Genomic DNA, 12,477 nt, shown 5'->3' with positions numbered 1-12,477 from the left:
ATCCATTTTGTATCAGTGTGACCCTTGAATATATAATAGATGATTTTAGTCTTTTGTGATGACTTTTTTATTTTGCAAAATTGAAAAAAATCTTTGGTGAATTTTAAGAAAAAAACTGCTGACTGGTTCAAGGAGACCTAGAGAAAATCATTTCGGAATGTATTCAAGATAAGAAAGAGAAATTCATAAATCATTTATATATATTTTGGAGCATTTCTGGAAGATTTTTCTAACTCCTACCTGAGCACATGTTCATGTTAATAGATGTCAAGACTGAAAAACATCCTTGACGGTAAGTGTAATGTTCCAGCTGATTATCTACATATGGTACACATAACAAACCTGAAATTGAACTTCTATAGAACATGTATAACTTCCTTTCTTTTTGATTCTTTTTCCATCTCTTTTCTTATGTAGGTGGTAGAACATGGATAGCATGCGATCAGTTTTTGACAGACAGAGAGGCAATTACTTATGAGGACTTGGGAAGATCAGGGCAATTGTGGAAGTTGGAGCAAAAATGAGACATAACCCATAGGAAAACTAATTGAGGGTAGAGAGAGATCTCTGATCTTTCCTCCTGCCCCCAGTAAATCTAGACCAATGCTGGCAACTCTGTTGCACATGGGATATCAATGAGAATCTAACCCTACAGTCAACTGATGTTTTACTCTTGTGGTTCAAATTACAAGTTCACTTCTAATTTATGCTTAATCTGACATTTCCTTTAACAATTTCAGCTTCTTATCCTCAAACTACTGATCTTGCTGCTTTCATAGCTGGTAACATTTCCAATCCAGTTCCTCATCAAAGTAGTCAGTCTTCTGTTGTCAGCAGACTGTCCTGTTCTTAGCCAATGCCCAGTTGGCAGTGCTGCATGGGTAGGGCTCAGGAGTCAGAATCTTAACTGATTTATTTTTCTAGTGTTGTTGGGACCCAATTATAGGATCCCATTCACTCCTTCAGCTCAGACCTGAGACAAGCCTTCGATCATTGGGGGTTTCTTTTGCTCAGTGCCACATTTTAATGGTGCTTTTAATTTGATGATACCTTCTGAGTTTCTCCTACCAGCCACCTCGCCTGTCCTGTTCTGTAAATGAGCGCAAGACTAACTAGCATCAAATAGCATAAGACAGATCAGACTGTCTTTCCTTTTATCAAAAATAAGCCTCCGTAAGTCAATATTTTTTCTATCTCTTTCCAGGCAATTATCAAAAGAAACTTATCCAGTAAGTAATTATTAATATTATTATTATTATTAATAATAAACCAAAGTGAGGACCACAGGGTAGCTCAGCTGAAGTAAAGAAATGGTGGAGAAGGCAAAAGCAAAATAATGCAGGTGCTATCTCATGGTAAGGAGATGCTCAGCTGTGTTTAAAAAAAAAACATGTAGATTGTAAAAGAAAGTGAACACAACTTGGAAATTGTGAAATCAGCACATCTCAATGAAAAGAGGGTGTCATCTTGACAGATTAGGAGCCACAAGAAAGGAATGTCTAAGTGATTCAACAGGTATCCGTGATAAACCAGAAACAACTTTTTCAAAGGAGTAAAGGCCAGAGAAGCATAGCCAATCAGATATACTTTGATTTTAGTTTTGGCAGAGACGTTACTGTTGCATACATTTGCTTCCTATGCATCCCAAGTCTACTGGACAATGCAAAATTCCTGCTTCAGACCAAGCACAATGGGAAATGCCACACTGTTTAACGTGCTGCATTAAAAGATATTTCATTCGTTAACTTTAAAATGTTAAATATTAATGTTTTAATAATTTTGAATTATTTTAACTGCTTCGCCAGCAGAAAATAAGTTGTGTTTTTTTTGTGCAGGTGAAGAAATAGCTCGACCAAGACGGTCAACACCCACATCAGAGGTTGTCAGGTAGGTATAACTAAACATTTGTCCCACTGGACATTAAACATGAGTGTAGATTTGTGTCCATTAAACCTCACCTGGAGGAAATATTGATCAAGTGAGAAGGATCTCACACACTAACAACAGAACCAAGTATGTTTTCTTGTCATAAAGTCCTACTGAGCAGAAAGAAAAATCTTTTACGCTGAATACAATAAACTTTTCAAACCAAAGGAACAGCTCCTGCAACACCTGTGGAGCAAAACAGAGGCCAAATTTTCCAGCCCTCCTACAGGAGGTTTTCCCACAGCCAACCAAAGTGACTTACCTTTGACCACAGACAGGATCTTTGGGTCCCACTGAAATCTCCAGCATTGTTGCATGGCTTGCCCATTCCACCACAGCAGGAAAGGCCAGAAAGTCCCACCCAAAGTGAATGGGTGCAATTTAATTGAGTGGGAATTCTGGTAAGGGGGCTGGCAGAATCAGGCGGAAATGCCTGCATCAAATTCACCACGTTGGATTCAAAGCAGAGGTAAAGCTATCCACAGTTAATTTGAGGGTAGGAAGAGCCTGATGTGGGAATCCGGCCCATAGTGGCAGGATGCTAATTAAGCTCATTAATGAACTACTTGACACCAATTATGAGTCTACCATAATTCAGCAGCGCTCTAGGATTTAACAGGATACTCATGGCTCCCTAGTGCCTCTTGACAGCTGTGCAGCAAACCCTGTCATGTTTGCCTGTGGCCCCAAAGAAGAAATTCCTCTTTAACAAGTATTCAGTACCCAGTCAAGTATCGAGGGGTGGAGGCCCTGAAAGCCACCTCCAGCCCTTATCTGCAACCCCCACTGCCCTCATCTCTAGAATGATCCCTCCTAACTTTTCATAACCTCTTGTCATCATTTTAAATAAATCAAATACTCTTTTGCATCTTCTCAGACATAGTTTTTATCCATTTGATGATTATGGCAGAAGAGGGGATAGGGACCAAGGCATTCTAAGCACATAGCAAGCAATGCCAAAGCCCTTTGCCATGTTTCATCCAATAAGTGTGCAGTCTGAACCCCAATCATAACATTAATTGCGGGGAGATTTAGCGCAGTGTGTACAAGCTATATCCTGGTGTTCTTGGGGCAAGTTTTTGCTTGGATGTTCACTCTGTAGGAATCTGGTAGCCTATCTTCGTTTGTGTATCAAGCAATGAAAAACTGAAGAACCATTCCTACTTTGGATTAATCCAAACACACTCAGAAATGTTGGGTGGGATTCTCCCAAAAAAAATTCAAAATGCCAAATTCATATAAAACTGGAGTAAATCCCACTGATTTTTTCAGCAGGATTTTCAGAATGAATCTCCCAACCTGTGTGCATCACAGGAAACCTTAGTGTGAATCATGCTAATCATCAACGAGTGAGGCTTATTCCCACTGGAGAGGCCAGCAGCATAGCGCTGAACAGTCCACTACTCATGCCTCGATCTGTCAGTGCCGAGATCAGCATATGCGCAGTAGCCCACACTGCCTGATTTCTGATTGCTGACCCCTGCATCACTGCCCCACCAATTTCCCCCCCACGACCCGATCGCTGGCCCCCTGGATTTGTCCTTGCCAGCCCCAACCACTCCCCAACCCCTGATCAGCCTTGTCAGATCAGGCTGACAAGCCTGATCTCCTGCCTGCTATTGACCCCATCTTGATGGCTAGCTCTGATCATTATCCATCCTCCCTTTGTCACTAATCCAAATGCAGAGTGCCAGTGGGACCCTCCACCCCACCGATACCCAGCCCCACCATGGCACTGCCTAATACCCAGTGGGCAGTGCCATGGTACCCCCTAGGCATTGCCACTTTGCCCCTTGGGCAGTGCCAGGTGGCCAGACTGGCACTGCCAAGATGTCATTGCTGGGGGGGGGCACCCCTGCTTACCCCTGAACTCCTAGAGGACCTCCATGGCTCCCCCACTTCATTCCAGTGGGGCCAGGCCACCAGCTCTCCGCTAGTGGGGAGTTGTTGTAAACCCTGCCTGAATTAAATACTGCAGTGCTGGTGGAGACACTACCAGGCCCAGAGACTTCAGTCCCGGGCCTGCTAATGAGATGTAAATACTCATTGTAATATTTAAATCAGCTCCGCACCAAATTCTAGCGCAGAGCTGGCAACGCTGGAAATGAGCAGAGGTCATGGCACCCAATGGGAAGTCCGCTAAGCAGCCTCTGCTTAAGTTTCCCAGCCACAGCGCAGCGGGCTGGGAGAATAACCCGCGTACTGGTTTGTTAAAACTTTGGAGTACAAAACAAATGAATTGAAAGGCCATTGGGACACAAGTTGTCATCAGAAGCCCTATTCCATTGATAATGACATATTTATGCCTATGGTGATGCTGCTACATGTTCAACATGACTTACCTTGCTCTCAATTGTCTATTAATGATGGGCCGGTAAATGTTGACGCTTATTACAAATTGTAAGAGCTGATATAAAAGCAACACTGGTCAAGTGGTGTTATGATGTGGGTATGCCGGCATTAAGACATGACTATTCCTCTTCATGTCTACTTCTTTAGTGTCATTTTCAATCTGATTGCTTTTAATTCACAGATAAAGACATTTACCATTTTAAGCCCAGTCTATTTCTATTCACTCTGTGCAACCTATACAAAGGTGAAGTGAATTGATTTAGAAAATGTTTTTGTGGCTACACTAACGGCCACAAAAGTTAAAAGTTTGTTTCTGTTGAAAGTATCAAATATTTCCAAAAGTTACAAGACAAAATAAAATGAATACAAAAATGCTCTCACTAATGCCTTTAAAACAGTAATTAACAGAAAGATTTGAGAAGCTCATTTTATTATTTTATGAATTTTGTCACCTTTAGGATGTTGCCTGTTGTAGTTAGTGATAGTCAGAATTTTGTCTGGTGCTCTTGTCCCTTCACCTGTGTCTGTTGGACCTTTTGCTCTTTGTTTCTCTGTTTCTGTGTTCACGGTTATGATGTATTTTAAGAGCTGGGATTTCATGCTGCTCCACTTCTCCATTTCCAATTTGAGAAAGGCACAAAATGCTCAAAGCAATTGAGTTTATCCAAGCAGGAAGCCAAAGGGTTCTATTAAAACCAGAGGACGCAGGGATTTAATGGCATTTTTCCTCATGTTGTTTTGTATTTCTCCTTTGCCTTGGGGCAGATGTCTTGACAGCTGTCCAATCTGGCACATGGTTTAAGCCTATGAGCTCACAGAATGAAGCTATGAACCTAAGACCGATCAATCCTTGGTACAATGGACAGAGTTTTATGAGAATAAATCTAAATGTCCAGCTAGTGTGAAAATGGGAGAGTTCCTGATCTTTTCTTTTTGGGCGAACTGTCACACCCAATCTTGTGTACATAGTGTATGGAAAAATGGTCCAGACCATTTCTAGCTGCTGCAGGCAGTGGGCTGGGTTTAATTTGCCAAACAACCTGCAGAGGGAGCTATTGCATATATGCAGACATCTGATTCTGCACATACACAATAGCAGCAGAGGTCTAACAGACATAGAGAGAGAAAAAGAGGGGGCCCACGGCCGATCATGAACCTCACACTGCCCGAGTGCTGCCACCCAGACTGATTGTGCCTCCCTCAGTGATTACACAGCAGTGGCTCCTCCTTCCTCCCAAGTGCGCTGCCCCCATAGGCCCCACCCCATAGCACTGGCCACTTGGCAGTGCCAAGGTGCCCGGTGGGCATTACTGAGGTGCTAAGTTGGCACAGTCAAGCTGGAACTGCCCAGGGGCACCCTCCCCTTGCCTTTGGCCTCCCTGGGGTGGCCTCAATGGCCTCTGGTCCTATTGGCAAGATCAACAAGGTCCCTGTTCATGGGGAGCAGATGTTTTTCTCTCTGGAGAGAACATCTCCCGACGAGGCCATAAAGGCGAGTGAGCCCGGATGATTGAGTGCCAAGCTCACTAGTCTCATGAAAAATGCAATTTCAATGTATTTAAATAATTTATTCAGCCTCTCACCCATTCCTGGTGAGAGGCTGATCTGGCCAGAAATCCAGCATCGCAAGATCGCAAGAGCTGGGAAATTGGTCTTGATCCTGATTATTCAGCTCTTGTGCAATTTTACCATCACGCTCTGCCCATTGAAAGGCGGGGTGAGCTGGTGAAATCCTGAGCAATGTGTTTGAAGATTTCTCAGGGTTACACTCACACACAGGATACTGTCTAGGCCAGTGGCATGCAACAAACGTTTACTAAGAAACATTGATTTAGGCTGAGCAAGTTGGAGTGATTCTCAACTGCATTTAACTTTCTTTTTCTCCATCTCTAACTATCTATTTCTTCCTTTCTCATTTCTTTTTCTCTTCTCCTAGTAGTAAGAAGGGGCCAGAGGATACAGCATCTCTGATCCCACTCTTTGGCCCTCCACTGGAGTCAGCTTTCGAAGGCATAAAATCAGAAGGTACTACACACACAATGCCTGAACCAACAGTGAATAACTCTGCATGATGATCACACACTGTGATAATGTAAAGAGCATTATTGCATATCATGTCTTTTTAATGGATACCTCTTCATGCTTCAGGATTGCCAAACATATTTTCAAGCAGACAGTGCAGCTTTAACTGCCCCATGCCACACATTTGGTGGGTGTCTGATATTTCTTGGCTTAACGTGTAGTTGTTGAGATTTTTTGGCTTGGCACTGACGGATAAATCAACACTGATTTCCACTGAGGATGCAAGGGGGAAAAAGGAAGTAAAATGTGTTTGACAGCAATAAAAAGAGAATAGCTTTGAGTAAGGAAGATACAGCTTCCCAACTGAATAATAAGCAAACTACCAATGATGAAGATTAACATCTGCTGCTCTGTAAGTTGTGTGCAGAGCCCAGATGTGGATGTGACCAAAGATAAATACTTTTATCTGATGTTTTTCACCTTATTGGTTTCTTTCTACTCTGTACTTAAGAGGGTCACTCACAGAAAATACACATCTCATGGTTAGAAATTGATCAATCTCAAGATTAGAAGATCTGAATTCCAATGAGGGGATTGAAAAATTAACATTTGTGTAACACCTGATACACCAAGTGAATGGTGGCCTCCAGTCAGACATATGTTTGCCTCCCTGGTCATGTACAGGCCAACTATGTGGTCTGAGCTGCCACCACTTCCAATATTTATGTCAAAATGGTTCCTTGCCCAAAGAGAGGGCAGAAGAAAATGGCCAAATTGTGGGAGGTTTGTGGCAGCCCTTTCCAAGTGGGCAGACACCAGACATTCCAACAGACGTAGCAGGAGGGTGACTCAGCAGTGCTTGAGTAGTCCTCCCGTTGATGCAACAAAATCTGGCAAGACATTTGGCAGAACCCTGGCTTAACAGCTGGGATCAAGGAATCTTGGATGAAAAGAATTGTTGATCTGAATTTCTAATGTAAAGTTTGTATGATCTATTGTTTGGAGGATACATTGTTTATACAGCATATTTATGCCCCTTTGTTAATTTTGTTGGCTGACTTTGTCCATGTCTTAAAGCTGCCATTGATCAGCCTGAGATCTGGGGGCCATTCCAAGCCATTGATTCAGAAAGACAGTCATCATTGACGGCACGGTCATTTCCCATTGGAAGTAAGTTCACAGTAATTCATCCTGAGACAGAATCATTAGAGTTCAGAGAATGTTTGAACCGAGTATGTAATTAAACAATAGTTGATGATGGTGTGTATGATACTGGTGAGTAACAGACATCAAAGAAAGATGACCCATTCTGTATTACAATTAGCTGAACTCTGTTATTTACAAATACAATATAAACATTCACTTTTTGTTTGCTGTAATTTTTATTCAGTCCATGTTTTGGGATTTAACTACTCTTGAGAGACCAGCTGGAGTCGTCTTGTTGAAAGATGCCAAAAACACAGATTGACACTATGGTAAAGGGGCTTGAGAGCTTTGAATGCAAAATTCATCCAGAATGTATAATGAAGATATACATAGTGTGCCCATCCTTCTTGAACAGATGAATGATTTTGAGACTTTTATGCCTAATTATATGATTAGATATGAAACATTTGTCTACTGGAGAGAATGTAACTTTGCATTCTGTCTTGGTCAGAATGGTAGTATTGAACCATTTGCTTCAGCAATGTATCGCTCACTAAACAATTAGTAGTGCCTTGCCAGTCCACCATAAAGACATTTACAGTCTTGCTGCTGTGTCACTTGGGTTTATGCTCTAAGCTCAAGTCCTCTGGGGACTGGTCCTCAACAGTGGCTAATCTTAAAGAGACCTTTTCACTGTGGGATTGGTTGAAGTTCAGAACTCTGAGCTGGTCACCAGAATCAGTGATGATTTCAGGTAAGCAAACAAATTCCGAGCAGAGCAGGACTTACTTGAATTTTTTAAGCAACTCATTCTTCATGGCCCACTGTCCACAAGCATGGCAATGAGAAAGTTGTCATACGCACTGGAGTCTGACTTCCAGCCAAACTCTTTACAGATCATGTCTGACAAATCTGTTAGAGCTCTTTGAGGAGGTAACAAGGAAGCTAAGGAGAGCCAGTGGATGTGGTTTATTTAGATTTCCAGAAGGCTTTTGACAAGGTGCCATATAGGAGAGACTGTTAAATAAGTTAAGTGCCCGTAAGGGTAAGATCCTGGCATGGATAGAGGATTAGCTGACTAGCTGAAGGCAGAGAGTGGGGATAAAGGAGTCTTTTTCAGGATGGCAGCCAGTGACTAGTGGAACCCTCCCTGCCTCCAGTGATTCCTGAAAGATCACTACCAATATTCACAATATTCATTAACGATTTGGAGGAAGGAACTGAAGGCACTGATGCTAATTTGCAGATGACACCAAGATGTAGTGACACAGGTAGAATTGAGGAAGCAGGGGGGCTGCAGAAGGACTTGGACAGGTTAGGAGAGTGGGCAAAGTGGCAGATGGAATATAATGTGGAAAAGTGTGAGGTAATGCAGTTTGGAAGGAGGAATGGAGGTAGAGACTATTTTCTAAATGGGAAAATGCTTAGGAAATTAGAAACACAAAGAGACTTGGGAGTCATTGTTCAAGGTTCTCATAAGGTTAACGTGCAGGTTCAGTCAGCGGTTAGGAAGGCAAATGCAATGTTAGCATTCATGTCGAGAGGGCTAGAATACAAGAGCAAGAATGTATTTCTGAGAGTGTATATCTGGTCAGACCTCATTTGAAGTATTGTGAGCAGTTTTGGACCCGGTACCTAAGGAAGAATGTGCTGGCCTTGGAAAGGGTCCAGAGGAGGTTCACAAGAATAATCCCTGGAATGAAGAACTTGTCGTATGAGGAACAGTTGAGGACTCTGGGTCTGTACTCATTGGAGTTTAGAGGGATGAGGGGGGATCTTATTGAAATTTATAGGATACTGTGAGGCCTGGATAGAGTGGATGTGGAGAGGATGTTTCCACTAGTAGGAAAAGCTGGAACCAGAGGGACAATCTTTTAAAACAGAGATGAGGAGGAATTTCTTCAGCCAGAGAGTGATGAATCTGTGGAAGTCTTTGCCAAAGAAGGCTGTGGAGGCCAGATCATTAAGTGTCTTTATGACAGAGATAGATAGGTTCTTGTTTACTCCCCTTTCAACTCTTTCATAGGATGTGGACTTCACTGGCAAGGTCAGCATTTGTAGCCCAACTCAAATTGCCTTTGAAATGAATGGCTTGCTATATCATTTAGAGAACATTTAAGAGTTAACCTATTGCTTTTGGATCTGGAGTCATATGTAGGCAAGATCAATAAAGATGGCAGATTTGCTTTGCTGAAGGATATTAGTCAACCAAATGGTGAACTTTTTTTTTCTTTTTTAAAATTAAAGTTTATTCATGTCACAAGTAGGCTTGCATTAACACTGGAATAAAGTTACCGTGAAAATCCCCTAGTTGCCACACTCCAGCGCCACTTCGGGTACACTGAGGGAGAACTTAACATGGCCAATACACCTAACCAGCATGCCTTTCAGATCGTGGGCGGAAACCGGAGGAAACTATGGGTTTGTATAGAATCCTAGAGTACAGAAGGAGACCATTCAGCCCATCACTTCTGCATCAACCACAATCCCACCTAGGTTCTATCCCCACAATCCTATACATTTACTCTAGCTAGCCCCCCTAACACTAAGGGGCAATTTAGCATGGCCAATCCACCTAACTCGCATATTTTTGGACTGTGGGGGTAAACTGGAGTACCCAGAGGAAATCCACACAGACACAGGGAGAATGTGCAAACTCCACACAGACAATAACCCAAGCCAGGAATCGAACCCAGGTCCTCGGGTGCTGTGAAGCCTCAGTGCTAACCACTGTACCACTGTGCCACTCCAATTGATTGCATGACAATCAATCATAGTTATCATTGTCACCATAACTGAGACTAGATTTATATTTCAGATTTATTAATTTAATACCCCCCATGTGACGCCCCTCCCTTGCTGATTATCATCCCTTTTGCTGAGCTCTCCCCTTGCATAAGCTCCCTATCTTTGTGCATACCACCCATACTTAGGTCATACCCTCTTGGCACTGCCCCTGGCAACTTATGCCCAACCAGGCACTGTCAGAATGCCAGGCCGGCACTGCCCAGCCATACCCCCCAGCCACCCGGGGGCTCCAATGGCCTCTGATCCCCTCAGCAGCATGGCCATGGCTCCTGGTCTCTGTTACTGCAGAGTGGTCATGATTCTGACCGGTGTGACATCAGGCAGCCAAATAGTGGAAGCATCCAGGAAGGCGATAGTAGCTGTGCCAAATTCGATAACTACTTTTAATGTTCTCAATCCCTGATAATAGGCTTCATGCCCTTTCTGGCCGCAAAGCCACTCTCGCCAGCAAAACAGGGCCAGGAAGATAGCAAACCGAATTGGGGCACGGATTCTCCCAAAAAATAATCTAAGTGTCCAATGTGCAGGAAAACAGGAGTTATTTCAAGCCCGTTTTTTGGGCATACTCACCAGAGTGAATCTCCAACACTCTGAGTGCTGGAGAGTGCCTCAGCAAGATTCGCTCTGGTAAGTAGGACGGGGCCTATTTCAATTTCCAGTGTGGAGCTAATTACATTTTTTAAAGAAAAGCACCTGGGAGACTTGCGACCGGTGTAATCCCGGTCGCAAACCTTACTATGGGCTACCTGCTAGTATCTCTTGGCCCAGATCTTTGGCCTCACACACTATCTTCCTGTCCACCACCCTGATTGACTGGTGCATTGAGCTGGTAAGATCACGCCCAATATATCTTCCCTTAAATAAGGGGACCAAAACCATACACAGTATTCTGAATGTGGCTTCACTAGTACCTTGTATCGTTACAGCAACATCTCTACTTTTATTCTCCAGTCCCTTTAAAATAAAAGCTAGCATTCCATTTGCCTTCCTTATTACCTTCTGCACCTGTATGCTAGCTTACTAGGTTTCATGAATAAGATCCCCCCAGTCCCTTTGTGCTACAGCTTTCTGTAGTCTCTCTCCAGTTAATAATAATTCGCCTTCTGATTCTCCCTTCCAAAATGAACAATCTCAAATTTTCCCACATTCAATTCCATTTGCCAGTTTCTGCCCTCTCATTTATCCTGTCAATATTTCTGTAAACTATTTGTATCCTCCTTACACCCTGCTTTTCCTCCTCCCTTTGTAGCATTTGCAAATTTGACCCCAGTACACTCCATTGCTCCCTCTAAATCATTGATGTATATTGTGAAGAGCTGCGGTCCCTGTACTGATCCCTGTGGCACTTCACTGCTTATTGCCTTCCAGCCTGAGAAGGACGCATTTATTGCTGCTACCCACTTCTTCCTGAGAAAGATCCTGTTAATTAGTTAATGACTGTTGGTATGATGCTTTTCTATTAAGCAGTTAAGAGTAGTTTTATAGATTCAGCTGGAAGACTCCATAGTTGCCACACTTTGCAGCATATTTGGCATATTCATAAATGAAAGCCTGAAATATCAGATATATAAATCCTCTGGGAGGAAAGTTCTGTCGGTATTCCTGAACTCAAATGATTGATCAATCAGTAGCTTTCTGTTCATCCATTCTTGTCTCCACTTTCACACCAGCACTGATGTTTTGCCATCTGTGTTTCCTTCTGTAACTAACCAATCAACCAACCCTTTCCCATACCCCCACTCTGTGCCCTTTTCCTTAACATGACATCTAGGAACTAGATACATCCCAAAGATCACAGGGACAAATATCAGTTCCTATATGTTATCGGTATGTATTGAATCCAGTGGCATGTCACACAATGCATGATAGTGTCAGAGGAGAAAGACAAATACATGGTGGATAATACTAACCATGAGCTTGGAAGAAGTCTTTGATCTCTGTATTAAACAACCCCTATGGCCTAAGACCCTGAATTTGAAACACCATGCCCTCATACAGACTCAGGTGATGATGGTTGTCCATTCTGATCCTGACCTGTACAACAATTACACACACTGGGAAGTGCATTTACCAACTAAAGGCACGAAAGGAGATGCCGTTTTCAGTTAGTTTATTTCTATGTTTTCATTTACCCATTGTAATAAGGGAAATACAGCTTTAAATGCCAGTGTCCGTCTTGGCACAGTTAGCCAGGAAATTGGGGGTTCAATCCCCACACAAGTA

At 42.8% G+C, this 12,477-nt stretch overlaps 1 protein-coding gene across 6 annotated transcripts in view; it reads left to right on the top strand.

Moving 5' to 3' along the window:
- Window positions 1–12,477, top strand: part of sgip1a (SH3GL interacting endocytic adaptor 1a) — a 194,875-nt gene that overhangs the window by 126,794 nt on the left and 55,604 nt on the right. For 4 of the 6 annotated variants that reach the window (XM_080195591.1, XM_080195595.1, XM_080195590.1 and 1 more), the window contains exons 9-12: window positions 1,205–1,229; window positions 1,836–1,887; window positions 6,215–6,303; window positions 7,378–7,470. In XM_080195591.1, coding sequence (XP_080051717.1) covers window positions 1,205–1,229; window positions 1,836–1,887; window positions 6,215–6,303; window positions 7,378–7,470 — 259 coding nt within the window. The remainder of the gene's footprint in view (window positions 1–1,204; window positions 1,230–1,835; window positions 1,888–6,214; window positions 6,304–7,377; window positions 7,471–12,477) is intronic. The other 2 variants (XM_080195594.1, XM_080195596.1) reach the window with 1 other exon arrangement.

The sequence above is a fragment of the Carcharhinus amblyrhynchos genome, chromosome 9 (assembly GCF_965287045.1).
Source record: "Carcharhinus amblyrhynchos chromosome 9, sCarAmb.v2.hapA, whole genome shotgun sequence".
NCBI classification, from domain to species: Eukaryota; Metazoa; Chordata; class Chondrichthyes; order Carcharhiniformes; family Carcharhinidae; genus Carcharhinus; species Carcharhinus amblyrhynchos.
The sequence above is the reverse complement of the archived record's forward strand: the minus strand, read 5'-3'. Positions and strand labels throughout refer to the sequence as shown.